The sequence below is a fragment of the Tursiops truncatus genome, chromosome 1, assembly GCF_011762595.2.
Source record: "Tursiops truncatus isolate mTurTru1 chromosome 1, mTurTru1.mat.Y, whole genome shotgun sequence".
NCBI classification, from domain to species: Eukaryota; Metazoa; Chordata; class Mammalia; order Artiodactyla; family Delphinidae; genus Tursiops; species Tursiops truncatus.
The window spans coordinates 78749844-78777821 of NC_047034.1; the positions used below are offsets into that span (position 1 = coordinate 78749844).

At 47.9% G+C, this 27978-nt stretch overlaps 1 protein-coding gene across 3 annotated transcripts; it reads left to right on the forward strand.

The window, feature by feature from the left end:
* The first annotated feature begins 1249 nt into the window (after nt 1-1249).
* ZNF697 (zinc finger protein 697) lies at nt 1250-27901 on the forward strand. 3 transcript variants are annotated; one of them, XM_073808974.1, is made up of 5 exons: nt 1250-1455; nt 21080-21218; nt 23409-23515; nt 24746-25026; nt 26438-27901. In XM_073808974.1, the coding sequence occupies exons 4-5, from the start codon at nt 24783-24785 to the stop codon at nt 27814-27816; spliced, it is 1623 nt and encodes a 540-aa protein (XP_073665075.1). In that variant the 5' UTR covers nt 1250-1455; nt 21080-21218; nt 23409-23515; nt 24746-24782; the 3' UTR covers nt 27817-27901. The 3 variants fall into 3 exon arrangements, with proteins under 3 accessions (XP_073665075.1, XP_019775655.1, XP_073665074.1); XM_073808973.1 differs by lacking the exon at nt 23409-23515 and having other exon boundaries at nt 1251-1455; XM_019920096.3 differs by lacking the exons at nt 21080-21218; nt 23409-23515.
* Nucleotides 27902-27978: the final 77 nt, after the last annotated feature.

Below are 27978 nucleotides of genomic sequence, written 5' to 3' on the forward strand. Positions count from 1 at the left end.
GAAGGTGATCATGTTTGTGTGCTACTCATCAGTCCTACACCTTAAATTAATCCAGCCCATTCCATGCCTGTGGTTAAGGACCTCCAAAGAAAGAGAACTACAGCAGAAAAGCAAAGTGGATCCACTTTTCTTAAATGTAAACCTAAATCCCTCATCCAGAAGTTCCAATTCATGGGCCTTTGAAATGTGAGAGGCCAAGTGGATATGACGGGTAATTATGACCTACTACCTTGTGAGTTTTCAAACACATTTTAGAGGACCCTAGAAATCCTCCTTAGGTCCCATCTCCATTCACTACACTCTGATCGCTCTCCTTGGGAGAGAACACAGCTTTTAGTCATGTAGTCTCTAAGTGGCCCTTCCTTGATTTTCCCACGAGCGTCCTGGGAATTAGACAGGAATTTGTGGAGGATGTTACAGACCCTTGATAGTCTGGAAGCGGAGTTCCTCTCTGGTAGCCAACGTCCTCCTTCCCTAACCCCCTCACCCCACGCGCTCGCTATATAGCGGCCACCACTTCTGTTTTGTAGGACCCAGGAAACTGAATCCTAAAGGTGAAAGGAAAAGATAAGCAGAAAGTCCAGCAAGTTCTTCATTCAGCAGCACACGGGTTTTTACGTGTCTCCTAGTTAATTCATGTAATTTGTTTTCTACCTCTTAGTTTAATTACTTTTCTTGAAAAGATGCCTGGGACAAGGCCAACAACGGAGGAAGGAATGTCATCGGGTCAGGATCTGGGAACAATCAGCTCTTATGGTTTTAAGGATGAAGCGCCAAGGTCTTAAGGAACCTGAATTCCTGGTGAGCAGTCAAGTTCTTTAATCCGCCCCCAGCAGGATTCCGGTGGCTTAAAACAGAAAAGGAAAAAGAAAAAGAAAATCTATTTTAAAAATCCCAGATGACCTAAAGCGAACCCATCCCCACCTTCCTCATTTCTAAAGAAAAGGCCTCTCCCCCCGCAGTCCCCCCGCACACTGCGACAGCTCAGCGACAGGACCCCAGTTACGAACTCCCGCGCAGGGACCCGCGCCCTCCGGGGCCGGTAGCTCGGCGTGCGCCGCGGGGCGGGGCCCAGGGTCGGATCCACGCGCCGCCCCCTTCCCGGGAGCGCTTAGGGAAGGAGGCAGCGCCTCTGCTCCGGGCCCGGGGTCCTAGTCTGGCCGGAGCTGCCTCCCAGGCGCCCGCTGCTGTGGTGGCAGGAAGTCCCCGGGAACTACAAATTGGGGCATGCTGGGAACATTCCCCTGCTCCTCCCAGGAAATGTCCTTTGTCCAGCCCTACAGGAAGCCCCAGCGAGGAGCCAGCCGGGCGACCAGCCAGTCCGCCAGCCAGCCCGCGGCCGCTGCAGCCGCCGCCGCCGCCGCCGCCGCAGCACAAGAGCAGACGCGCCGCGGCGCGGGGCTCGGGCCGGGGCGCGCGGTGCCCTCGCTCCTTGCCGCGCCCGCCGCCGCGCAGGTAGGAGCGTGGCTGCGGCTGGGCTCCCACGCCGCCAGAGGCTGGGGCTGATCTGGACCCGACCCGACCGCTGCGGGGATGGGGTGTGCGCCCGAGAGCTGGTGGCGGAACGGCTGGGCGAACTTGTACCGCTGTCCGCGCCCCGGGGGCGCAGGGGCTCAGGGGCTTCGGGGCCCCGGGCGCAGGGTGGGTGTTCTTGGCGGCCCCCAAGCCCGGACAGAGCTCCCTTCGGGGTCTGGGGCGAGGGGCGGGGAGGAGGAGGCTGAGACGCGAGGGAGGAGGCAGCGCTTGGAGAGGTAGTCAGACCGTCCCGCCGACCACCGAAGGGGGCATCCGAGACCCTCGGAAAAACGAAGCCCAGGGAGGAGCTTGGGAGGCAAGGAGAAGGTGAAGGGCTTTGTGTGCAGCTGCGGACGGGGACCGACTGCGCTCCCCTCGCCTTGTCTCTCCGCGACCCCAGCCCCACTCGGGGCTTTTGGGGGTGGGGGTGGGAGACTCCGAGGGGGGCCAGCGGGTCATCTTGGGTCCTTGTGAAGTGTGTTCTCCCTTTTTCTCTCCGCTCCATTCTATCCTGACTCAGAGCAGCGGCTTGGGCAGCCATCAGACTGGACAAATGGCACAATAAGGATGAGTGGGTAGATGGGCAGCAGCTCGTCGTCCTAGGGGTGGTCGCCGTTCAGCTCTGATAGGCTTCCCAACGCCAAATGTCCATGTCTGCCGGTGGAGCAAAGCCGATACCTTCACCCAGGGAGAACACCGAAGCTGAGGGCTGTGAGTGAAGGCACGGGGTGAAGTGCGCGTTGGGAGGAGAGGGCGAGTAAGAGGTTGAGGGCGGGAGCCAGCGGCAACAGGGGCGCGCTGTGTACCTTATGGCCACGCTTCGAGAATTGGATGACCACTTCCTCTGGGACTTTCCACGATTTTCCTTTTTCCTAACCGCCTCCACCCCCATCCCAAATAATGAATCACCCACCCATTGCTACGTGAGCATTAGACTGGATTCAATCTGGTGATGTTTTATCCTTGCTCTGATAGCTGGCCTATTTGTCTTTTACCTGTAAGGTGACATGAATACTCTGCATCCCCTAGGGCGTTATCCTCCTCCCATGGGACTAAGGGTGTGGTAAAGGCAGTTGGAAATGGCTAGCAAGTTAATAGTCTTTGAGGAGCTCTGATGGATGAATGGGCAACTTTGAACACAGTCCAAGTGTCCAAGTGTCACTCCTGTGTAACTGAACTCCCCCGCCTAAGAAGCCTCTGTTTCTCCTTTCTCCCCTCCCCTGTTTATTTTACTGCTCTACTCAAGTGTTTGCCTTCTTCTCTTAACAAGCCAACATAGGGATATTATTTAAAGTGGAATACACTTTAAGAGCCAAATGAACCTTGAAAAATGCCATTTGGGTGGTGAGGCAGGAGTACCCAAGGCTCATGATAATGTGGTAGGCACAGAGCCCTGCATCCTATATAGGGGGATGCAGAACCTTTTCCACTGGCTTCTCTAGAAGAGGTGAAGCATCTTTTGTGAGATAAGAACAGAGTGGGGAAAAACCCAGTTGTTGAGGTTGAGGGCATGAGAGTGGCGAAATGAAGAGAAAAGGCTCTGTGGATTCGGAAGATGGTTTCTAGTTGGAACATGTTGGCTGTGTGTGCGTGTGTGTGTGTGTGTGTGTTGGGGGTGGAGGTGGAGGTTGTCGTTGGGGGAACTTTGATGTTAGAAGTTTAACTGGGCCCCGAAGAGAATGTGGTGGCACTATAGTGAACAAAGGTCATAAATGGGAAGTCTGGCTACCGTTTACTTTATAGAAAGGAAAACATAGATGGTCTTCAAAAACGACTGGGCTTAAGGGAGTGAATGGAAAGAAATCAGACTGAGAAGAACTGGTGATGTAGCTGAATTGGCCTGGGAAGGGTGACCTCAGCTGAAGGTTGGATGATTAAGGCTGATGGGGTTGCATCGCATTTCCTCTCCCTCTCCCCCAAAGCCCTTTGGATTTCCTCAGAATCTACATATTTGCCCAATTTCTAATGTCTAGTAAAGGCAAGGAGAAAGGGTAAAAGCTGGTTAAAGGTGATAAATTAGGACAAGAAAGACCTTGCCTGCTCATGTAGAGTGAAAAAAAAAAAAAGCTGCAATGTCATTAAGAGGTCTGGAGTGTGAACCTATGTTAATGCCATTTGGGCTTTTCCTTTGATCTAAGTTCCTACTTCTTTTTTCTTTTCCTTCATTTTTTTCCCCTCTCCTAACAGGTTTCTTAGTACATACTAAGTAGTGTTAATGTAATCAGAAAGGTAACTCCTAAGTTTAGCATTCAAAACCCTTAACAATTCAGTGTTTACTTAACCTCTATTCTCCGCTGGACCTGGGCCACCTCATGTTACCTACCCATTCTTGCAGCAAATAGCTCCCCAGACATTCTTCCACCTGTGTGTCTCCATCAAGTTGAACTCCATGCCTGCACTGCCCTGATTATTTTCTCCAAATCCTAGCCCAGCTGGTGCACAAGTCTTGTAGAAGTCTTCCTAGACCTCCCAGTCAGGATCCATCTCATCTCCATGGTACTTTGCATCCTTTGGATGACACCCATCTCTGGTCTTCCTTGTGATAGTTAGATGATTTCTTTCTCCCCTTCAAAATGTAAATGCCTTGAAGGCAATGGCTCTCTCTACCCTGTCCTTTGTGCCTCTCTGTGCACAAAGGATGTTATTTGAAAAACATGAATAAATGAAGGAATGAGTAAAAGAATGCATATATCTTAATTGATGTCTTTCTTTTTCTGTAAAAAAGAGGATGGGGGCTTTCCTGGTGGCGCAGTGGTTGAGAGTCCGCCTGCCGATGCAGGGGATATGGGTTCGTGCCCCGGTCCGGGAAGATCCCACATGCCGCGGAGTGGCTGGGCCCGTGAGCCATGGCTGCTGAGCCTGCGTGTCCGGAGCCTGTGCTCCGCAACGGGAGAGGCCGCAACAGTGAGAGGCCCGCATACCGCAAAAAAACCCAAAACAAACCAAGATGAAGCCTTTCCCATAGACCTGTAAGAATTCATTGCAATTGTGGCTCTAAAGCCACAATCTTAGAGTTTTTCCTTTTGCTCCTTCATTAGGAGACCCTAAATGGATCTATCACAGTGTCTAGTACAAAGACACTCATTAAAAATTTGTTGAAGAAGTTCTTTGCCAGCCTAAAATTTCAAGCTCTATAGGCAGGGTATGGAATGGATTCATCTCAAGGGGATAACCGATGACTTCTGTCATGTTCCTGGACTGAAGAAGCTAATGGTTTCTTCTCAGTTGTGCAGGTTCAATGCGCTTTCTAGAAAGTAGCACTACAAGGGTCATCTGCTACTTGCAACTAAGCCACTGACTCCCATTATGTCGATTTGACTTTATAGCCCAAGCAGTCTACTAGGATTAAACATGTGGCATATAGAAGTGCAAGACAGATCAGACTTTCATCAAACGTTCCTTAAAGACATTGCAGTTTTGTAGTTGCTCATTTATCTCTAACTGGAAAGTTTTTTATGCTTCTTTTTTACGTGATGACAAGAGTTACTATTATTGAACATCTATGTATCAACTGTTGAACTAGGGAATTTCTATGCCTTGCCTTAATCTGATGATTTACATATTATTATCCCTATTCTAAAAGGGAGGAAACTGGGGCTCAGAGAGGAGTTAAGAATCTAGCTTGGAGTCCCAGATTCTGGAGATAGACTGGAATTTAGGTCTGTCAACTCTCGAGCCTGTCCAGAACGGTGTGTCTTTGTTCTCCCTGGGAGAAAACTGCTGGATCTATTCCTTCTTCCTCTGAAGTCCTTCACTTTCCAAATTTCCTTCCAGGAATATTGTTGGGTTTCTGAATGCATCCTAATGGATCTCATGTGAGAGGCCCTGTTTTTTCATAAATTCATTATTTTTGTGCCCTCATAATCCCATATGGGCATCATTTGGAAAGACCAGGTTTAGAATCCATAATAAAACCTTTGGGCACAGAAGTGTTTACCTGGAATTCTTTTCCCTTTTCTCCCAGCCTATCTGAATTCTTTCTGTTCTCCCCCCAGGCCAAGTCTCACCCCTTCCGTAGACTTTCTTGACCACTCCAGGCCACATTTAGCCTTTCCTCTAACCTTTTGCATTGTCTGAAATACCTGAGGCTCAATGTCTTCTTGATGATTGTAAACTTGAATGAGCCTCCACCGTGTGCTGGAATATTTGCATATTCTCTACACATGGCATGGACTTTAGGTCCAGAACACAACCTGGCATATGGTGGGCTTTCAGGAACCGTGAGTTGATGATGAATTGGTAATGACTCAAAATGCAAAAATGTAGGCATGAAACATTGCTTGCGTGTTGCCAGTTTGTAGGAGAGGGATCAGAGGATCATTTTCTTAGTTAATTTTCATCCTTTTCGCATGACTGCCCAAAAATGTAAGCACCCTCTGGAAATACGTGAGAGCAGATCTGTGTATTGCTGAGTTGTAGGAACTTGATCAGTGCTAAATGATGATGGTGTTTTATTGATGTTGGGTAGCATGGGTGGGGCTATTGCTTCAGTACCTTCCCCATTGCTGTCATGCACACCTTCTACCATATCTCCTAGGAAAGACCTCTTTGCTGCACATCAGAGAAAACTGGAGGGGTTTCCCTGCTTCTGCAGATATGGAAAAAAAGAAAAAAAAAGGCTGGGATGAGGAAGGAAGATAGTTCCTTCTGTTTTTACCTCTGAGAAGAGTAGCATGATTTGTATGGGGTATGGAATTGGGTTTTATTGCATCATGTATTAATGCGGGTGCTAAAAAGATCAGCCTCTCCTTTTTGGGTGAAGAGGCTTTTACTTGTCACAAGACTGAACCCATTTCCTGAGGCGAAGCCCTCTCTTTCCCTGACCTCAAGACCCCACAGTGCTTTGGAAGCCTCGGTCTAAACATAGTGTGCAGGGGTTGTTATAAGCACATTAGTCATTTTCAACGATAGGACAGTTCTTGGGGGTCCCTGCACTTGTTCAGCAAGTCATGCATGGTGCCTCCAGAGGCCAGCAACAGTGTTGCAGCCAGTGTGAGGAGGGCCACCTGCAACTCTCTAGTTTCCCCTTCCTGCAGAGGGTCAAGTCTGGGTCATCTGCACACAGCTCTGCTTTGCTAAAATGTGTGTAGTTAAGGGGGAAAGGGCCTGCATTCATTCAGAGAGGCATTTTACATATATTTTCTTCTGAGAACTTTGTCAAGATCTTACCCGAACTTACAAAACAGGAACAATTCTTCCTGGGTTTTATTAACGAGAAACGTGTCGCTTTGGTCTCAGTGTCCTGCATATTCAGGAGGTTAGCACATCTTTGACGCTTGATCATGCTTAGATAGGGCACTCTGGGAAGAACAGCTTTCCAGTTATTGACCTGGAAAGTCAACCGTTTTTCCCCACACCTGGGAACCTTGGTGAATTTCAACGGATCACTTTTTTAAAAAGTAATCCCTCTAGCAGGTATTGATAGTGATTTCTGGTAACAGTAGGTGGTTTTGAAAGCCATGGGTTTTAAAAATTATGTCATTAGAATGTAATCTCCACAAGGCAGAACTCAGCATAATGGGTAGCACATGGTAAGCGTTCGAAAAAATTTGTTGAATGAACGAATACGTTATATTTTAAAACATTTCACCTTGATTCTTTCCTAATATGATGGAGCTGCCAACTTTTTATAATGAGTTGTGACAAAGGGTGTATGCTTATATGTGATATAAGCTGGGGAAAGGATCTTTTATATGCACATATATAATTTTTTTTAAAATAGACTTTATGTTTCAGAGCAGTTTTAGGCTCCCAGCAGTATTGAGCAGAAAGTACAGAGAGTTCCCATATGCCCGCAGCCCACCCCATGCATAGCCTCCCCACTTCAACATCCCACACCAGAGTGGTATGTTTGTTAAAATCGACAAACCTCTATTGACACATCATTGTTACCCCAAGTCCATAGTTTACTTTAGCATTTACTGTTGGTGTTGTACATTCTTTAAATTTGGACAAATGGGGCTTCCCTGGTGGCGCAGTGGTTGAGAGTCCGCCTGCCGATGCAGGGGACACGGGTACATGCCCCGGTCCGGGAAGATCCCACATGCCGCGGAAAGGCTGGGCCCGTGAGCCATGGCCGCTGAGCCTGCGCGTCCGGAGCCTGTGCTCCGCAACTGGAGAGGCCACGACAGTGAGAGGCCCGCATACCGCAAAAAAAAAAAAAAAAAATGTGGACAAATGTATAATGACATGTGTCAACCACTGTAGCATCATACAGAATAGTTTCACTACCCTAAAAATCCTCTGTGCCCCACCTAGTCATCCATCCCTCCCTTCTAACCCCTGGCAACCACTGGGCTTGTTTGTCTCCATAGTTTCACCCTTTTTTTGATGTCATATAGTTGGAATCATACAATATGTAGCCTTTTCAGATTGGCTTCTTTGACTTAGTAATATGCATGCAAGGTTCCTCTGTGTCTTTGCATGACTTTTCAGCTCTGAATCATATTGTTTATATGTACCACCGTTTATCCACTTACCTACTGAAGGACGTCTCGGTTGCTTCTCAGTTTTGGCAATTATGAATAAAGCTGCTGTAAACTTCCATGTGCACGTTTTTGTGTGGAGACCTAAGTGTTCAACTCATTTGCGTAAGTCGCCAGGCATACAATTGCTGGACTTTATGGCACGAGGATGCTTAGTTTTGTAAGAAACTACTAAACTGTCTTTCAGAGTGATTGTACCATTTTGCATTCTTATCAGCAGTGAACGAGAGTTCCTGTTCTTCTACATCCTCACCAGCATTTGGTGTTTTCAGTGTTTTGGATGTTTTGCTATTCTAATATGTGTGTAGTGGTATCTCATTGTTTTAATTGGCAGTTCCCTAACGACATGTGACGTCAAGCATCTTTTCATATTCTTATTTGTCATCTCTATATCTTTGGTGAGGTGCAGGTTTAGATCTTTTGCCCATTTTAAAATCAGGTTGTTCATTTTCTTGTTGTTGAGTTTTAAGGGTTCTTTGTATATTTTGGATAACGTTCCTTTATCAGATACCTATTTTGAAAATATTTTCTCCCAGCCTGTGGCTTATCTTCTCATTCTCTTGATATATTTTTATATATGTGAACTTGTCATATCTTTTTTCTTTTTGGGAAGTGTGAGTGTACCAGATCTATTTTAATATAAAACCAGTTTACCCCAGAAATGAGGAACCAAAGTGTGAAATAAACTTGAAGAAATGCTCCCCTACTTTTTAAAAACTAAGGTAAATGTCAGTTAAATTTAACCAGACCGTGGCCACAGCCTGAACTAGCTTGGGGGCAGTTACTATAGGAACTCTTTATTTCTGTTTCCCGGCTCCCTCATAGGTACTTGTGTTTGTTGATTGAATTAGTGGCTTGGTAAATAATTCTGGTCAGCTACTTCCTGTGTGGCAAGTATCCTTTTAAAAAACTTCTTTAAGAGCCTCCGTTTGTCTCATAGCTTAATTATGGACCCTTAGGAAAAGGGCTGACAATTATAAATGAGAAGAGAAATCAAGACATACATGCCCTTCCTGTCAGAGCAAGAAAACAAAACAGAACACAAAGCCCTTGAAAACTGCTGGAGAATAAACTTTGGTCTGAGCAGACACTGTAATGATAAACACAAATGTCTTCTGTATTCGATTGTGCTCCCTGCTGCCCTCTCGTCTCAAGCAACTTCTTATTTAGTCTCCTAACTACTCTGTAAAGGTTGGATGTTGGTCTTTTTTCATCCACATTCGATTTCTGCTGGTCTAGTCCTGTCTTTCCTCCAGGGGTGGGAGAGAAGTGGTTGTCCTGTCCAACCAGGAGAGCCCAGGAACATTTCCCACCATGAATGCAAACATGGCTCTGGGCCACCTCTGTTCTTTGCTGAGTTGAGTGGTAAAGGCTTGGAGAGGAGGCAGGGCACACACAGGACTACTTGATGCCAGCAAGGGGTGCTGGCATTTGGCCGTGGGGCGCAGGATTCTTTTTCGAGAACATTCTAAGTGTTGAAGGTAATCACCACTTTCTCTCACATCTACCTATTTAGCAGGATAATTAGGCGTGCTTGGCTTCTGGTGCTGACAGGTTATTGGATCCAGTTAGGAGAGCTACGTTGTTTCCAGGGCCCTGCCTTACCGGGTGTGATCTTAGCCAGATCACTAGATTGCCAGGTCTTGTTAGTTCTTCATTTTGAGGCTGAAGGAGAGAAATAATTATCCCGACTTTATCCATTTAAAGGACTTTGACAATTAGTTTGGGATCAGCAGATATAAACTAGTATATATAGGAGGGATAAACAGCAAGGTCCTACTGTATAGCACAGGGGCTGTATTCAATATCTTGCAATAAACCATAATGGAAAAGACCATGAAAAAGAATGTATATATATGTATAACTGAGTCACTGTTCTGTACAGCAGAGATGAACACAACTATACATCAATAAAATAAATTTAAAAAAATAAAGTATTTGAGGGCTCATTTCCTGGGGAATCATGAACGTGCATAAATCAGTATGTTCCCACCAGGACTTATAATTGGGAGGTGGTAGGGAGGGAAAGAGAGTAAACAATAAGGTACAAATTATTATAACTATGATTATATTTTAAAAACTAACATTAGGCAGAATGAGATAAGGAAAAGTACCTTAAGGAATCGTGCCAAGTGAAATAATAATAATGCTTTCTGAGCACTTAACACTAATCCAATAAGATACAGTTGTTTTCGCTGTTTTATAGATGAAAAAGCCCAGGCTCAAAGAGGTTGAGTAACATACAGAGCTAGAGACTGGATTCACACGTGCGGTCCGGCTTCAGAATCTGAGCTTTTAACCACTACGAGTATTGCTTCACTCCAGGAAAGGAGAGACTGCATCAAACCGTTTTTTTGAGAATGAACAGCATGGCAAGAGAAGAGAAGCACAGGGCGCCTTCTGGAAGGAAGGCTTACAGCATCCCTTTTTGTCTGAGGTTAGCTGGCAGAAGTCAGGGAGAGGTTAGAGAGCTTTGGGCTACACTGTTGAGGGCTTAGAGTGTGTGCTCCTGCGGACTCACTGGCAGAGTCAGAGGTTTCGGACACACTGGCAGAGTCAGTTAGAGGTTTCTGAGCAGGAGGGGAAATGGAATGGCAACTGTGTTTTAAGATGGATCCAGCAATGATATGTAGGTCCCTGTAACTGGTGAGAGTGTTTACTGCAGTGATGATGGAAAATAGAGGAGAGAAATAAAAGGAAGGACTTGGCAGATTTAGTGGAAAGGGGAGAGGGAAGCGGTCAAAGTTGACTCCAGGGTTTTCAACCTGATGATTAAGAACGGAGGGGCATTAACAGAAATGGGCACCGTCAGGAGGAATTGATTTGTAATGAAGATTTGGGAGGAAAACTAATGCTTTTCAATATGACTAGGGTCAGATGCTTTACAAATGGAAATTCGCTTAGTGTTTTCAACAACCTTCCAAGGTAACTTGTTTTTCCCATTGTATAGATGAGGGAACTAAGTCTCAAATTGGTGAATAACTGTACTAGGAGCATACAGTGTATCAGTGACAAACTTCTGTTCAAAACCGGGTCTGTTGATGCCTTACCATGTGCTTTCCCCCACTTTGGGCTGCCTCCTGTCCTGTGTCCCACGGGACATACAGGGCAGCACTTCAGGATAGAAGGGACATTAAAGCTCCTCAGTGGCGTTGCCTGGCGCATCGTTAGAGATGTGGACCTGGAGTACAGGTCAGGGGTTCGGTGGGGGGTGGGGAGTTTCACTTTCCTGGGGTCTGTAGACAGAGCAGGTATTTATTGAAAACTGGGGGAAGGGGCAAAACAATTAAGGGGAGAGGGAGAAGAAAATGTAAACAAAAAGCTGCAAGGTTGACCTGTTTTAGTAGATAAGAAGAGGGGCAGGGTGGCAAGGTAAGTAGAGAGGGTCTAGGACAGTGCAATATCTTGGATGCTAAGGAAGGAGAGAATTTCAAGGACAGCATCTGAACAGGATTTCTGTAGTCATTTGTCGAGTCTCGATTATATATGCCCAGCACTTTACAGTGTTGATGGTGAGATCAAAGAAGAGACCGACCACTGGACTGGAAGATGGAAAGTTATAGCTGATATTGATGTGAGCCAGACTAAACGTTAGCAATGACTATGATCTACTGAGATGTCTCACACTTGGGAAGCCCATGGTTCACCAGGAAACTGATGTCTGTGGTGATGAGGTTAGAATTTATCAGGGCTCATTGACACCAGCCCTCCTTTTCCCAATAGCCCGTAAGACGTGTTGGCCAAAAAATGGCACTGCAGAAGGAGATGTAATATTGCTTGATAATTGGCTTTAGGCATTTAAAAAGTCTCTGCAGAAGAAAAAGTCTCTCCTTTCAATGAGAGAGTTTCATAGTTTGAATTTTTAAAAACGTCTTTAAAAATTCTTTTAAAAATGATAGTACTGGACTTCCCTGGTGGCGCAGTGGTTAAGAATCTGCCTGCCATTGCAGGGGACACAGGTTCGAGCCCTGGTCCGGGAAGATCCCACATACCGCGGAACAACTAAGTCCATGCACCACAACTACTGAGCCTGCTCTCTAGAGCCCACGAGCCACAACTACTGAGCCCACATGCCACAACTACTGAAGCCTACGTGCCTAGAGCCCGTGCTCCGCAACAAGGGAAGCCACCGCAATGAGAAGCCCGTGCACCGCAACGAAGAGTAGCCCCCGCTCGCCGCAACTAGAGAAAGCCCGTGCACAACAACGAAGACCCCAATGCAGCCAAAAATAAATAAATAAATAAATATTTTTTTAAAAAATGACAGTCAGTACTAATTGTTCAGGTTGATATGCCATAGGCTTTCTTTTCTCTCCAACTGTCTCTTTTATGATGACTTCTTTTTCTCTTTTTATGATGACTTCTTTTTCAAATGCTGTACCAAGGACATGGAATTATTAAATGTTTACCATAACACTCCATTAAGTCAATGCTAATTCAAAATGACTGCTTTTTTGTGACCAATGAGATGTCTGTTTTGTCTAAGAAAGACGGTAGATAACTCAAATCCTGTTAATTCAGAGGTCATTTCTGAGGATCCCATGAAGGTAAGTTTGAAGAATATCTTTTATGTTTTTCAGTGGAAAAATATTTAAAATCAAAATAGGGGGAAAAAGCAAGAGTCCAGAAGAGAACAGGAAAAATAGGAAGAAAGAAGTTAGCATCAATGAAATGCTATCAGCAAAGCCAGAGCACTAAACCCATGAATAGGACAGAGCTCGTTGGGAGAGTCTGGTGCAGGGGAGATTGTACTTAAAAGGAATCAGGTAACCTGAATGGTAGTCCCAATTCTGCCACCAATTCACTACCTTTGTGAGTTCAAACAAGGCACTTATCTTCTCTGGTCCTCATTTTCCTTATCTGTAAAATGAGGGCTCCTTTAAAGAAATTTTCAACAAAAAAATTGTGAGATTCTCCCATTATCTGTGGAGGGAATCTCTTCATTTAGCTTGTGGTTGGCTTGCTCCTGTCCCCTGGCCCACTTCTGCACCACCTCCCACACAGAGAATGCAAAGCTATTCAAACAAGCAAAAAGATATGATAGAAAAGAGGGTGAATCTGAGAAACTGTATTTGTAGTCATGTGCCATGTTGGGTGAGTATGGGCTGGGTGGTACCCTTCCTTAATCGTCCTTAAGTGTGACCCGGACTCCTTGTACTGGGGAGTTTGTTTTACTCCCAGAATCCCCTTCTTCATCTGGGTATTTCCATGTTATTCTGTATTTGCAGGCAGGATGACTTTGCTAACACTCTGAAGATTTGTTACGAATGAGTTGGTGACTTTTTAATTTTAAAAAGATTCTAATTCATTTTCTTTTCAGAAGAGAAGGATTAACAAAGTGTTTCGTGTCCTGGGTAGGTTATGGCTTGACTAATGTGCTTTGACTCATTGCCCAAGTAAGCAATGATGGGAGCCATAAAACCGGGGTCAAACTTGTATAAATTAGCCATATCCTAGAGAGGCAGCGTGTCAGAGGCTTGAAGAGCAATTTAACATCCTCTAGTGCACCTGCCACATAACACAAGGAAGCGAAAAGCCGACAAACGACTGATGGCCGGGAGCCCGTCTCCAGCCCGAATCTTTCGGCCAAGCCCCATAGGCTATGTTGGGCTGTGCAGAAAGGGGATTGGAACAGAAACTGAGACGCCAGTGTCTCCTGTCTGTCCTCCACTGGTGCATTCACGGGTCATTCACTTAACCTCTCTGGGTCTCTGTTGCCTGACTCACCTGTAACAGGGCACTAGACTAAATCAGCAAACTGGATCAGGCAGGTTGCGTTTGCCAGGTGCCTCATTCTGCTCCATACCCTTTGAAACTTACTGGTGTTTTTGTCTGTGCTACTGCCCGATTTGAGGTTTACTGTCACTATCTTCTCCTCTTCACCGGCCCACCAAAAGATCTTGTGGTATACAGTGGTGAAATTGCTCTTATCCCCCTTCCCCCAAAACTGCTCTGGATAATTTCGGAAATGATAGGAATGTATCATGCATCCTCTGTAGTACTGGTTTATAGCAGGGCTTTTGTTTTGTTTTTGTGCCATGAATCCTTTCAGAGTCCGAGGGAAAGCTGTGGGCCTTCTTATCAGAAGAGAGGTTCTGGGGACACATTCACATAAGTTATCGGAGAGTTCTTGGACTCTGAAGGCCCTCAGACGAAGAACCCAGGCCTAAGGAAAATACCATTTTTCTGTTTACACGCTTCTATAGGACTGCTGCTCTCTCCAGGAAATGCCAGGAACTAGAGGTAAAAGGATGTAAGGAACCCAAACAGTCTGAGCCTGACGACTGACTTAGGAACTATGGTGTTCAAGGTGTGAGTGGGTCCTGGCCACTCCAACCTCCTCCTTGAGACAGACGCCTCACTGCCTGGATGAGAGCTGTGTCCTGTCACTGCTTCTGTGTACCATAGACTTACCATGTCTCCTTGGCTAAAACGGAAACTATCTACAAGCTTTTGGTTTCCAATATAAAGTGGGAGCATGATATCTTCTAGCTGTTCTCTTTGTAATGTGGTATGAGTACCTTTGGATAGCATCCTTAGTGTTTCACTGAGAAGGACACTAATTTAAAAGTTCTCAGTTTGGGCTCATAAAGTAATTCTGTTCCTGCCAGGCTTCATCTCATGGAGATCACTTTTTCATAAATCACCAGTGTATTAGCTTCCTTTTCATCTACACACATCTTTTTATCCCCTTAGAAGATCATCCTGGAGATGATGAATTATCAGTGTACTTAACCTGTTGGACCCTTGCATCATTTTGTCAGCTTGACTTTCCTGGGGATAAAGCATTCCACTTGCAGAGATGTCATGACCAGTGCCCCCAGCCAGGTTTATTTCCTCTCCCTCTTTTTTTTTTTTTTTTTTGACGAGGCCACATGACTTGTGGGATTTTAGTTCCCCAACCAGGGATCGAACCCAGGCCCTTGGCAGTGAAATCAGGGAGTCAGAAGCACTAGACTGCCAGGGAATTCCCTCCTCTCCCTGTTGCTGAACTAATGGTGGAAATAAACAAGCACTGGCTGTGGCAGCATCCTTCTTTGAGTTCTTGGGAAATATGCAAGTAGATGAAAGCGGAAACAGTTTTCTGATTCTATTTTGTATATTACAGCTGTTGCTCTATCTCATAAAAAGAAAAAAAGAGACTCAAAAGCATGAAACTTAAATTTCTTTCATCTCTTTTCCCCACTGCCTCTCCTCTCAATACCCGAGAGGTCTGTTCAATATTAGGCATCGTAATCACTCCTGACTTGGCATACTTTGTAAAAAGCAGATTAATCCTTTTGTGGAAGTCACTGACATTTTATTATGGTCTGCTCAGAATGTAAATGAATATAATCAACCTTAAATTTCAGAAAAAAAAAGATTTGTTATGTTTTCTATTTTTAAACTTTATTAGTAAGCTTCGTAGCAAATAGAAAAGTAAGATCACGTATACCACCACCCAGCTTCAACAGTGATCAATGTATGGCCATCTTGTTTCATCTGCATCCCTGCTACTCCCCTCTGTCCTGGAATTCCAGACATATCATTTCAAATGGAGCAAATTCCAGACATAGCATTTCACCTGTAAATATTTTCCTGTGTATTTCTTAAAAACACGAGAGTAATTCCTCAATATCAAATATCTAATCCTCATTCACAAGTCCACAATTGTCTTATAATTTGTTGTTGTAGTTTATTTCAATTGGGATTCAAATAAGGTCTATCGCTGAGGTTGGTTGATACATCTCAAGTGTTTTGATTTGTACGTTTCTCTCCTTTTGTTTCTTGCCATTTTTATCATTTAAAAATAATTAATTAATTTTTGGCTGCATTGGATCTTCATTGCTGCACACGGACTTTCTCTAGTTGCAGTGTGCAGGGGCTACTCTTTGTTGCAGTGCGCGGGCTTCTCACTGTGGTGGCTTCTCTTGTTGTGGAGCACGGGCTCTAGGCATGGGGGCTTCAGTAGTTGTGGCACACGGGCTCAGTAGTTGTGGCTCACGGGCTCTAGAGCGCAGGCTCAGTAGTTGTGGCGCATGGGCTTAGTTGCTCCTTGGCATGTGGAATCTTCCCGGACCAGGGCTTGAACCCGTGTCCCCTGCATTGGCAGGCAGATTCTTAACCACAGTGCCACCACGGAAGTCCAATTTTTGTTATCATTTCTGAAGAAACTGGATTGTGTCACACATTTTCCTATGATCTTGGTTTTGCTGATACTGTTATTTTTAAGGAAATAAGAGTAACAAGTATATAATTTTAAAAAATGTGTACTTGAGTGTATGTAAATGTTTCACTTTACGCTGAAAAAAGTCTAGCTATGGAGTTTAAAATTTAATCAGACAAAAACAATGAAGCATCAGGTGATGTCCCTCCATTTTTATTCTCTCTTTCTCTTTGTTGGAAGACACCTTGGAGGATTATATGCAGAGGTGTCACTTACCCACTGCTGAAATGAACTGGGCTGGAACATGCCAGCCATTCTTTATCAACGAGGCCAAACAGTTATTTTAGGCAGAGAATTGGAAGAGCCATTTTTCCTGTTGAATTTGCAGTGGGAAATTGGGGTGATTGAATGTATGCCTCAAACCCTTTGGTCCCAACAGTCCTCTCTCCCTATTCACTGTGATGAACATTGTCTTGAGGGCTGTTCATTCCAGTGGAAATATGATCACAGAATCACCTGGGTTGGAAAAGACTTCCTGAGGTCACCTGACCCCATCTGGTAAACTTAACGAGGGATTCCAACATCAACTCTCCCAGAACAAAGCTGTTTGTTAACAACTCCCATATCCCCCATAGACCCCCTTTGCATTCTAAGTCTGTTTTCTCTTTTGTCCTTCAGTGAAATAGATTATTAAATTGCTCTTGCTGCTGTGGGGTGTGTATGCCTGTACACACACATGTCTGTAGATCTTTAATTAAGATTAATTTTGATTCTTCCCTGCTGTCTTTTACAACGCATACACCCAGAGACCCCATTCCATTCTCTGTATATAGTAATGTTTTTTATGAAAAATAAGATGTTTTCCTGAGTAAATTTCGACATAGGATGGGATTATTGCAGAATGTATTTTTTAGCTACGGTGATGGTTAATTTTATGCATCAACTTGGCTGGGACGGTAGGTACACAGATATTTGGTCAAACATTATTCTGGGTGTTTCTGTGACAGAGTGTTTGGATGCCATGAACATTTAAATTGGTAAACTTTGAGGAAAGCAGATTGACCTCCATAATGTGGGTGAGTCTCATCCAGTCAGGTGAAGCCCTGAATAGAACAAAAAGACTGATTCCCCTGAGCAAGGAGGAGTTCTCCAGCAAAGAGCCTGCAGACTGGAACTGCAGCACCAGTTCTCCTGGGTCTCCAGTCTGCTGGCCCACCCTGTGGATTTTTGAGCTTGCCAGCCTCCATAAACACATGAGCCAATTCTTCATAATAATTCTCTTTCTGTATACACATCCTATTGGTTCTCTTTCTCCGGAGAACCCTGACAAACAGCGTGGGGAAAAAAAGACAAGTATGTGCCCCAATTTATTTGGCTGTCTGTTTTTGAAGTGATGTTTTATATTAAAGAGATGGAAAGATCACTGGAGAAGCCATCAGAAAACTGAGATTCTGGCCATAATTTTTCTAGCAAACTGCCTTTCAGTCTCTGATCTGGTCACTTTCCCTCTCTGAGCCTCAATTTCCTGTCTGTGGAAGGAGTTTCAGCGAACGGATTCCCAAGTATATGATTCCACGAAATACAGACATTGAACATTTGAGCCAACTACTGAGGAGTTATCTGAAGACAGTTTTTCTGAGGACTGCCCAGGTGCTAGATAAAAAACGACGCTGAGGGGCTTCCCTGGTGGCGCAGTGGTTGAGAGTCCGCCTGCCGATGCAGGGGACACGGGTTCGTGCCCCGGTTCGGGGAGATCCCACATGCCGCAGAGCGGCTGGGCCCGTGAGCCATGGCCGCTGAACCTGCGCGTCTGGAGCCTGTGCTCTGCAACGGGAGAGGCCACAACAGTGAGAGGCCTGCGTACCACTAAAAAAAAAAAAAAAAAAAAAAAAAGACGCTGAGGCTTTACATAGGTAGCGCTGGTAGACGATGCCAAGCAGAGCAGAGAAAAAAATCTTGAACAGAAGTATTCCCTGTGCATCAGGTAGAATATTCTATTTTAGTTAAATGTAAAATCTGGGACGAGTAAATGCCTGCATGAAAGCCTTTAGCTTCTGTGCCTTCTCATCTGAGGGCAGATGGTCTAACTTTGAAGCAGCTTAGAATCTGTCTCTGCATTGCAATAATTCTTATTTTGTGCGGGAGTTGTTAGGTGGTGGCAGAGGCTTGGCAGCTGAGGCCCTACAGCCAAACTGAGGGGTCCTGGCCCAACCATGAGACAGGAAATGCCTGACCCCAAGGACATATGTGCTATTCTTGACCATAAAGATTGGAAAGAATCTCAGACTAGCTCTGGCCAATGGGGCTGTAAATGGATTTCTCTGTTGCCTTGGTTTTGAGCCTGTCTCTTTTTTCCAATAGGGCTTCCCTCTCCAGGTAGAAAAGCAGTCACCACAAGGAGGAAACCATATTATTTTAGCTTCTCCTGTCTGGAGAGTGGTCAGTACTTAGCTGCAGTCATCTTTTAGCTGTGTCTGAAATTACCGTGCACCTCATGCAGCAGTCTGCCACTTGGGAGGTTGGCATTTGGGGTTGGACAGTCTGGGTGTGTGACTGGGAAGTCAGCTGGCCCTTGGGGTGCAGACACATTCACCCCGTTCACTGGAGGCATCCCCTCCCAGTATGGTGAGGTGGAGTTCTTCGCCCTTTTCATTCTTTCTGACCACAGGCTCACCCCATGAGGAGGCAGGACTTCGATGGCTGTATCCCCTGAGAGGCTGGTTGACTGTTTACCCAGTTGGTGCCTGAAGACTGACAAATGGTGAACCCCCCGGAATCCCCGGTTAGACCCCAGTTATGGTCATGAGTTCAGCCTTTAGAGCCGCAGACTTAAGTTGTTTTTCCAGCATTCTACGCAGCCGGGCGCCCCTGCCGGACTCTGCGATGGAAACCATCCCTGGGGAGAGAGTGGTGCGCAGGGGGCGTGGGAAGTGAAGGGAGGAAGCACTGAGGGCTTCGGGGGAGGCGGGATCTGAGCCGCGCCGAGGTAGGGAAGGGACCTCCAGAGCAGAGGGGACCGGAAAGGAGCTGCAGCCTGGAGGAGGCCGAGTGGGAGCCGCTCCTGGCCGGCCGCCTGGCCACTTCCTTCCCCTGACATGACAGCCCCGCCGGCCTGGCTCCCGGCCACCTGGCAGTGGCTGTGGCACATGACTGCCTGTCCCGCCTGGGAGGGGGCGGGGAGAGGTCTGCTCTCAGGCGGTGGCTCCCCCAGCCTGGCCACCCCGCCTGCCCAGGGGCCGCAGGTGGGCCCGCTCCTCTCCGGGAGGAGCTCTCCAGGTACGCCCTGGCCAGCTGTCCCCTTCCCGGGGAGTGGGAATGCCATGGCAAGGAGCCAAGAGACGCTGGGGAGAGACCTGACAGTACCTAGGAGCTGTGTCACCTGGAGCTCAACTGGCTGAGCCTCAGTTCTTTTCACGTGGAAAACAGGGTGGATGACCCTCGGTGCTCACCCGACGGAATTACTGGAGTCAAATGAGAGGGATCCGCTCCAGTGCAGGGTCAGCTGCATTGGGCATCCCAACGGGAGACGACTGGCAGCAGGGGGCTGTGAGCGCCGCACTCCACCGCTCCCATTCCCGCCAGAGGGGGCGTGACACGGGAGGTCCTGCGCACGATACCCCAGAGAAGGACGGCCAGTGGCTCATCTACCAGGCAGGTGGGGGAGAGGTGTGTGCTTGTGGGCATCAACGTCTTGGCAAGAAGCGACGTTGAATCCTTAAAGTGGTGGCGCTCTTGCTGTTGGAAAGGAATGGGTTTTGCGTTTCTATCGGTCCAGAGGGCGCTGTTGGGAGAAGGTGCCAAGAAGCTCAGGCAGGTGAAGTTCTGATTCTGGCTCCGTGGCTGGCTCCACTTCCCCTTCCCCCACCTCATTCCCTCCCTCCCCGATCCTTCCTTCCAACATACGTTATCACATTTACCTCCACTGTGTAGCAATATCTTCAGACTGATCGGATTCGTCTTCCGCAGGGGGTTGAGCTTGTCTAGAAGGCGCTTGAGCCTAGTGACTTTATAGAGTTAGAAACATTACTCTTTTCTGAGTTGGGGGGGGGGGGGTAGGGGGTAGGGGTAGGAACATGAAAATATTAAAGGTTCTGAAAACTAGAATTTGAGCAGTCTCGGCAAAGTTGGCTGATCCTACCCTGATGTGGTCTGCGCCCTAGAGAAGGGTTTGGTGGTGGCGGTCTTGGGTGTTTGGGAAGTTAACAGCTTGCTGTGGGAGTCTGCTAAACGAGCTGGAGTTGAACATGTCTAACGAAACTGACAGTGGTGCCTCCCTGGATTCATGCTCCTGCTTGTGGCATGACCAGGAGAAGAGGACTCGGGCACATTCATACCCAACCTCCTCATTGAACAGAAGCCCAGAGGGGCAAGTACTTACTGTAAGTCACACAGCACAGTGTCTTTGGTGGCCAAAACCAGGGCTCTCCTCATTACTGCTAGTTCAGTGATTAGAACCAGATGCAGAATGGATCTTATTTGCCTGACTACTCCCACTGTTACCTCTGTTTGGTTTTTCCCCCCTTTAAACTTGTACCCCTTCTTACTGGGGGGGAGAAGAGCTCCCTTATAGATGGTTTAAGTCAGGATTCGTTGGACCACGCATACTTCAGACGAATACTTCCTGTGTGCAGGATTGGTTATCAGCATCTCCAAACCAACATGGAACTGAACCTTTTTCCCTCTCCCCAGCTCACCTCAGCAGCCAGCCCCTCCCTGGTTCTTGTCTCCACGTGGTGGGCTCTTCATTAATAGAGCCTTGAGTGGCCAAGCCAGAGGAAGTTTTCTGTTCGTACTTGCCAAACACCATTCTCGGTGAATATAGCTGTGAAAAGGTGACCCCCAATTTGAGAAGTGTGGGTGTGTGTGTGTGTTCTTTAATCAAGTCATTGCCATAAGTTTCATATCATAACTACCATTTATTGTGTCTCTACAGTGTGCCAGCTGCTTTTCCGCTAACCTTAGATGGTAGGTGGCAGCATGCTTGTTTTTATGGATGCAGAATCTGAGGTTCAGCAAGGTTGAGTCACTTGCGCAAGGTGAAGGAGCTGACAAAGAACAGGATTTGAACCCAGGTCAGTTTAGCCACAAAGCTGTCACGGTGTCCTGCCACCTCCTCATTAGCCAACCCTGGCCTTGCCTCAGAAAACATGTTGCTAGTTCTTATTCTGAGAATGGATGGAACAAAATGTGCCTAGATAGCTGGTGACTGACCGTTCGATTATACTGGTGTGGAGATAACATTTCTGAAAATTAAGTCTTCTAGATTGAGCGAAGCACAACTCCTGTCCTTGTCTTCCTTTTTGCTGCTTTTGAATAATTGTAGGTTTTCCTATAATGTATTTTATCACGTTGAAAACAAAGTTGGCATATTTTGCTGGTAATACTACATCTTTATTGTAGAAAAGACTGATGTTCACAAAAAGGAAAAGTTATCCCAAACAGCACACCAGCTTCTGGTTAAGAATGTGGGTACTGGAGCTGGACTGCAGGGGCTTTGTCCCTGCTGTGCCACTTACGATTTGTATGACCTTGAGCTAATCGCTTAACTTAAGTGCCTAGTTCCTCGTCTCTGAAGTTGAAAATCATACCCTGCTTCATTGGGCTGTTGTTAAGATTAAATGATGCAAAGCCCCTAGAAGTGACCAAGAGATATTTCATATTTTGGTAAATCATCTTCTGGTTTTCCTCTCTGAACCTGTGTAGACATGTGTAGCTATATGCTGGTGTGCATATACTAATAAACAAATGAGATGATTTTTAAACCAGCTAGTTTTCATCTAATAATATATCGTGACTACCTTTCTATACCTGTAAATAACCTTCTCTGTTACTTGATAGCTGCGTAGAATCCTATGATGTGATTGTGTGAATGGAGCTGAATCCATATTGTGGGGCATGCAGATTTCCAGTTTTGCACTAACATAATGCATTTTAAAACAGATTTGAGTAGATGTTGTACCATGAGCGTATCTCTCTAGGCAACAGGAGCTTCCTACTCTTTCCAGAACATACCTAATCCTCCCTCCCCTGGTGTGAATAAGGATCTGGACATGCTCCCTTTGGGAGCTCAGAGCCTCCTTAATCCTGAGTGGGGCAGCATTGTGAACTTCATAAGACAGCTCTAAATGGGGAACTTACTCAGATTCTGCCTCTCCCTGCTCTCCCCACTGAAATCTAAAAAAAACAAAAAAAAAGTTTATTTATTTAATATCTCTGGTATGAACTATCTCTTGGTTCCCAAGAAATCACAAATCAGAAAGTCCGCTTGTTCCATTTTTGCTGTGTCTGAGGTGATCTCTGAGAAGGCGCTCTGTCCTTCTTAAAAGGGTTTGGGGTAAAACCTTAAGCTCTCCTGCTTCCCAGGGTAGACCGTTAAATCCTACCCTTCATGGTGGAGGGCTGCAGTTACTTCTGCACCATTCTGGGTACCATACCCTGCCATTTTAGTTTTATGAATTTCTGGTGACACACTTATTTGATTTCCTTTATTGATAAAACTCTTCTTGCTGGTCTCAGATTGGCAGAAACCATTGATTAGGTCCCCTTTAAGTCCCCCTCCCACCTCTCCACTGCTTTCAGCCACTAGCAAACCAACAGGTCACATGTTTGAAAACCTCCTACCGCCCATCTTCGGGGTGTGTTATATCTATGCAAACTCAAGGGCTGTACTTGTCTGTAGAGTCTGAGCTCCAGGAGGCAAGGGGGTGATGGGTCGAAGTGACTTGGGGTCAATAGTCCCTTGCGGGATAGACCTCTTAAAAGGTTTATGGCTTTAAAGGGATTTTCTCCTACAGCCTAATCCTGAGTGTTTGGGACCTGGCATTTTAAACAGTTATACATTCTAAAGGGACCAGCTGTGTTCCTTTAGGACACTGCTGACTGCCCATCCTCAGTCCAGCCATTTTCCTGTGATGTTTAAGAGGCAGGCTTGATGTTTCCCTCTAATCTAGGGAGCATATCATCAGCTCTGAGAAAGGATATAATGTGCTATTTAGGGCCGTGAGTCTGCCAGAATTACGGAGGGGCTGGTGTGTCTTTGAGGTGTGCTGGAATGGCATCAGGACTTAGAAAGGGGAATACTGTGTGAATTCCACATTTGGACTACTCAGAGTATCGAGTCCCTGCCGCAGTATTTTCCAAAGTGCTTTTGAATGTTTCCTTCTGACACCCTCCGTGTGTGAAAGGTTATGTAGCCTTATCCTCCTTGCCCTGAGGAGGACACTGAAACAATGAGAGGTTAACTGACTTGCCCTGGGCTGCAGAGTAAGGCTGACTCCACCGGAAAGGCTGCTGCCCGTAACTCCTGCTTTCCACGCCGAAGCGTCACAGAGCCAGGGCTGCCTCTGGAAAGCCCTGTCAACAGAGGCAGGTAGGAAAAGCCGCATGGTCAGCCATATGCTTGCTAGTCCTGTTTGGGGACTGCCAAGGCAGAGAGAGAGCTGGACACTTCAGCGTCGGTCCAAGATCCTTGACCTGTAAAGTGTTTTGCTGCCTTGAGCTGAGCCATAAGAGTGATAGACGGCAGACGTCAATTATTTTTGGCTCAGCTGCGCAGTCTTGGCAGGGCGCCCTATACTTTTGAAACGTAAACCTACAAAAGGGTTTAGGAATCTGATGTCATCGTCTCCCTACAACTCACACGTTGGCCTGTTCTGTAGAGGGGTGAACCAGTTGTGCCAGGGGACGTTCCTGTTAAGGGCTCTCTACAATTAAAGTATATAATAAGGCAAAATATTTCATCAGGCTATAGAGATGGCTTCTGATACAGAGGGTCCCTGCATCCCTTCCACCACCCCCTACAGACCTACTAAAGCTTGAACCACTTGGCTCACTGCTCACAGGAGAGCAGCAGATCCTCACTGGAGCCAGGATGCTGCTGCTGTTGGTGACACAGTCTTAGATAAGGAGTTAATATACCAATGCTTTTGTTAGTCTTGTGTCTCCAATGTACGTTTCCTCTGGTTCCTTGGAGGCCCCCTCATAATTAGCTAAAATCCTCACAAAATTGCTGTGGGTTTGAGGAGGGCAAGCTGCCCCTCCCCCCCAGCTTTACTGAGGTATAATTGACCTCAGTAAATAAAATATCGTATACAAATAAAAATTGTATCTATGTAGAGGAGGGCAAGCGTTAACTAGAGTAAGGAACTCATGGAACTTTGAAGCAGCACAATTGGTTTAATTCCCACTTTACTGCTTACAAGTTAGCCTTAGGCTAGTGGGGTCTTCTTTTTGAGCTTTAAGTTTTCTCATCTGTAAAATGGGAATACCACTGTTACCCCGCTGTTAAAGCTATAGAGCCGTGTTAATAGAATAATCCACTTCATATATGGAAGCAGATGGAATTGTAGTCCAGTGAGAGTTGACATGTGGCCTCATGAGTTGCCACTGTTCCTCTGCTACCCAGCCAGACCAGCCTCCTTTTCGCTCAGTTCTATTTACCTTAAAGCGTGAGATGGAGCAGAGATCTGCCATCTGGGGCTTGGAACTCTGTACATTTTATTGGACTGTGCCATTGATTTTCATGGAAATCAAAGCCAGACCTGGTAGGGGGATGAGGCCAGACTCACGTGACTTTATCTGTGTGTTTTGTCTGGTGCAGGGATCCGTGGTCACCTCCCTTGTCCTGGTCTTCCTGGATGGAACGAGAAGATAAACGGGGCGTGTGTGAAGCCCAGGACTCAGAAGACAAGGGGATGGACTCTGATTTTGAGAACTCTGAAGACAGGGAAGGGGACCCAGAAGACAGAGGAATGGGCTCTAACCCACATGATGCAGACAAGAGAGAATGCCACCTGGAGCAGGAGATGGGCTCCAACCCACAGGATGAAGCTCTAAGAGGGGACTCAGAGGAGAGGGAACTAGTGTCTAACATCTGCACAGGTGAGGAGAAAACGGCAGTTTCGGTGGAAGTTGCCGCATTCACATTTATTCTAGCTCCTCCAGAGTGATAACCAGGGGCAGCATTCTTAGGAGGCAGCTCTCTAGAGGACACCATTAAGCAGATTCTGTACCATCTTACGCCTGAGGAACATCCTGTTCATCAATCTGGTCTGAGGTGGGCTGTACTGGTAAACATGGGTGAAGAGGGTAACTCACAGGCGTGCACTTTACAGCATACAAAATACTGCCATAAAGTAACACTTGTAACAGCACAAGAGGGAACACAGGTAGCATTGGGACCTACGTCCTGGCGTTGTTGGAGAGTTAGATGAGTTGCTTAGCACAGATCTAGACGTCTACAGTTACAGTCATCATCCCCGCTTGCAAATAAATAAACACAGTGGTAAGGGACCTGCCCAGGTTCATGTGGCTAATACCCAAAGTGCCCAAGGCCTCTCCTGAATCCCTTGCTATTTGTGATCTAAAAAGAGTAAACGCTGGGCCTCCATCCGCTTCCTTGGTTCCATCTTTGGGCTTTTGTTGCTTTATCCTGCTCTGTGCATGCCTTGGGGACAGAAATGAGCTGAAATACCTTATGATCAGGGCCGTGAGGTTACATTCCTTCCCCAGGACACCTCCCAGACCCCCGCTACTGCCCTCCCTTACAGTGCACAGAGCACGTGATCTTTCACATCCCAGTAACTTTCTTGGGTGTCCTCTGCTTGGGGATAAGCAGCCAGAGGCAGACAGATGTGTGTTCTGGATCAGCCTCTAAGTTGGACTCACCAGCTCTAGGCCCTGCACTCACCTCCCCTTTTTCCCAACCCCCCACCCTCCTTACCTAGCAAAGCCCTTAGGTTGGGGTGTGTTGGGTTTGTTGTTCCGCCTTAAGCAGTTGCAGACTGACCCATCATATTCAAAAACTCAGTTCGGAGCCTAGTTAGGCCGGGTGGTCTTTTCTTGTGGTTGGCTGGGGTGGCCTTGTCTTTTGAGGCTAGGGCCTTGAAAGGCATTGGTGGCTCTTGGAGTGGGCAGATGTCTTCCGAGATCCCAGAGAGTCCCACTTGGCCCAGACTTGACCTTCTCAAGCTGTCAGGCCTTCAGGTGGCCCTGGGGAACAGAGCCTCAGGTCCAGTGGGTGGGGCCTGGGCCCGGAGACAGCTGCCTGAAGAACTGGAAAGCCAAGGGGGCAGGTGAGCTCGCTCTCCTTTAGGCCTTCCCCAGGAGTCACCAGGTGGGAAGGAGGCTGGAAGTGGGGGTGGAGGAGACAGGGACCTTAGAGAGAGAGTTTGAGAGTCCCCGGGGGAGGGGATTACCCCGTGGCCCACCCTCTTATTGAGACGGGCTTCCTCTGGGTTTACCTGTTGAGCGCCCAGTATAGTCACCCCCACTGCCGCCTTTTCTGTTGCAGAGGGGCTGCTGAGCGAGGAAGAAGGGGTTGCTCTCCGTGAGGAAGACGAAGACCAAGCTGGAGTAGCTGAGATGGCGATGTTCGCAGGGCTGTCTGAGTCCGTCGGCATTTCCCGGAGCCCCCAAGAAGAGGGGGAAGAGGAGCAGCCGCCTCCTGCCGTGCTTCCCTGGAGGCGGCACCTCTCCCTGGGGAGTCGACACCGGGGTGACAAGCCCGCCCACCGCCGATTCCGCCGGCTCCACCACCCCATGGCCATGGACCTCGGGGAGCTCGACAGCCTGATGGCCAGCATCATGGACGCGCCCACCATCTGCCCCGACTGCGGGGAGAGCTTCAGCCCGGGCGCCGCCTTCCTGCAGCACCAGCGCATTCACCGCCTGGCGGAGGCCGCCGCGGCCGCCAGCCTGGAGCCCTTCGGCTTCGCTGGCGAGTGCGGCGGGGTGGTGGGGATGATGGGCGTGGGCGTGGCGGGGGCCTTCGGGGCGGGGCCCGCGCTGGCCCGGCCCCCGCGCGAGAAGCCCTTCCGCTGCGGGGAGTGCGGCAAGGGCTTCAGCCGCAACACCTACCTGACCAACCACCTGCGGCTGCACACGGGCGAGCGGCCCAACCTGTGCGCCGACTGCGGCAAGAGCTTCAGCTGGCGCGCCGACCTGCTCAAGCACCGGCGCCTGCACACGGGCGAGAAGCCCTACCCGTGCCCCGAGTGCGGCGAGGCCTTCAGCCTCAGCTCGCACCTGCTGAGCCACCGGCGGGCGCACGCGGCGGCCAGCGGCGCGGGGCCGGCGGCGCTGCGGCCCTTCGCCTGCGGGGAGTGCGGCAAGGGCTTCGTGCGCCGTTCGCACCTGGCCAACCACCAGCGCATCCACACGGGCGAGAAGCCGCACGGCTGCGGCGAGTGCGGCAAGCGCTTCAGCTGGCGCTCGGACCTGGTGAAGCACCAGCGCGTGCATACGGGCGAGAAGCCCTACATGTGCTCCGAGTGCGGGGAAACCTTCAGCGTCAGCTCTCACCTCTTCACGCACAAGCGCACGCACTCGGGTGAGCGGCCGTACGTGTGTCGCGAATGCGGCAAGGGCTTCGGGCGCAACTCGCACCTGGTGAACCACCTGCGCGTGCACACGGGCGAGAAGCCCTTCCGTTGCGGCCAGTGCGAGAAGCGTTTCAGCGACTTCTCCACGCTCACGCAGCACCAGCGCACGCACACGGGCGAGAAGCCCTACACGTGCATCGAGTGCGGCAAGAGCTTCATCCAGAGCTCGCACCTGATCCGCCACCGCCGCATCCACACGGGCAACAAGCCGCACAAGTGCGCCGGCTGTGGCAAGGGCTTCCGCTACAAGACGCACCTCGCGCAGCACCAGAAGCTGCACCTGTGCTAGGGCTACGCCGACGGAGGCTGCGCACTGGGGGGCGGGGCGGGGGGCTAGATGTCCTGGGGACAGACCCTGTAGAAAGAAATGGGGAAGGGGGGAGGGGCAATCGGAGAATGACTGGGGAGCCTTGAGGTGTTGGGGGTCCTGAAGGGGAGGGTTGAGTAAGAC

What these genes read in the sequence shown, in the direction of transcription:
- ZNF697 (XM_073808974.1), top strand. Translation starts at nt 24,783, where the DNA reads ATGGAACGAGAAGATAAACGGGGCGTGTGTGAAGCCCAGGACTCAGAA. An exon ending in AGTGTCTAACATCTGCACAG is followed by an intron (nt 25,027 to 26,437) that starts GTGAGGAGAAAA and finishes TTTCTGTTGCAG; the next exon opens with AGGGGCTGCTGAGCGAGGAA.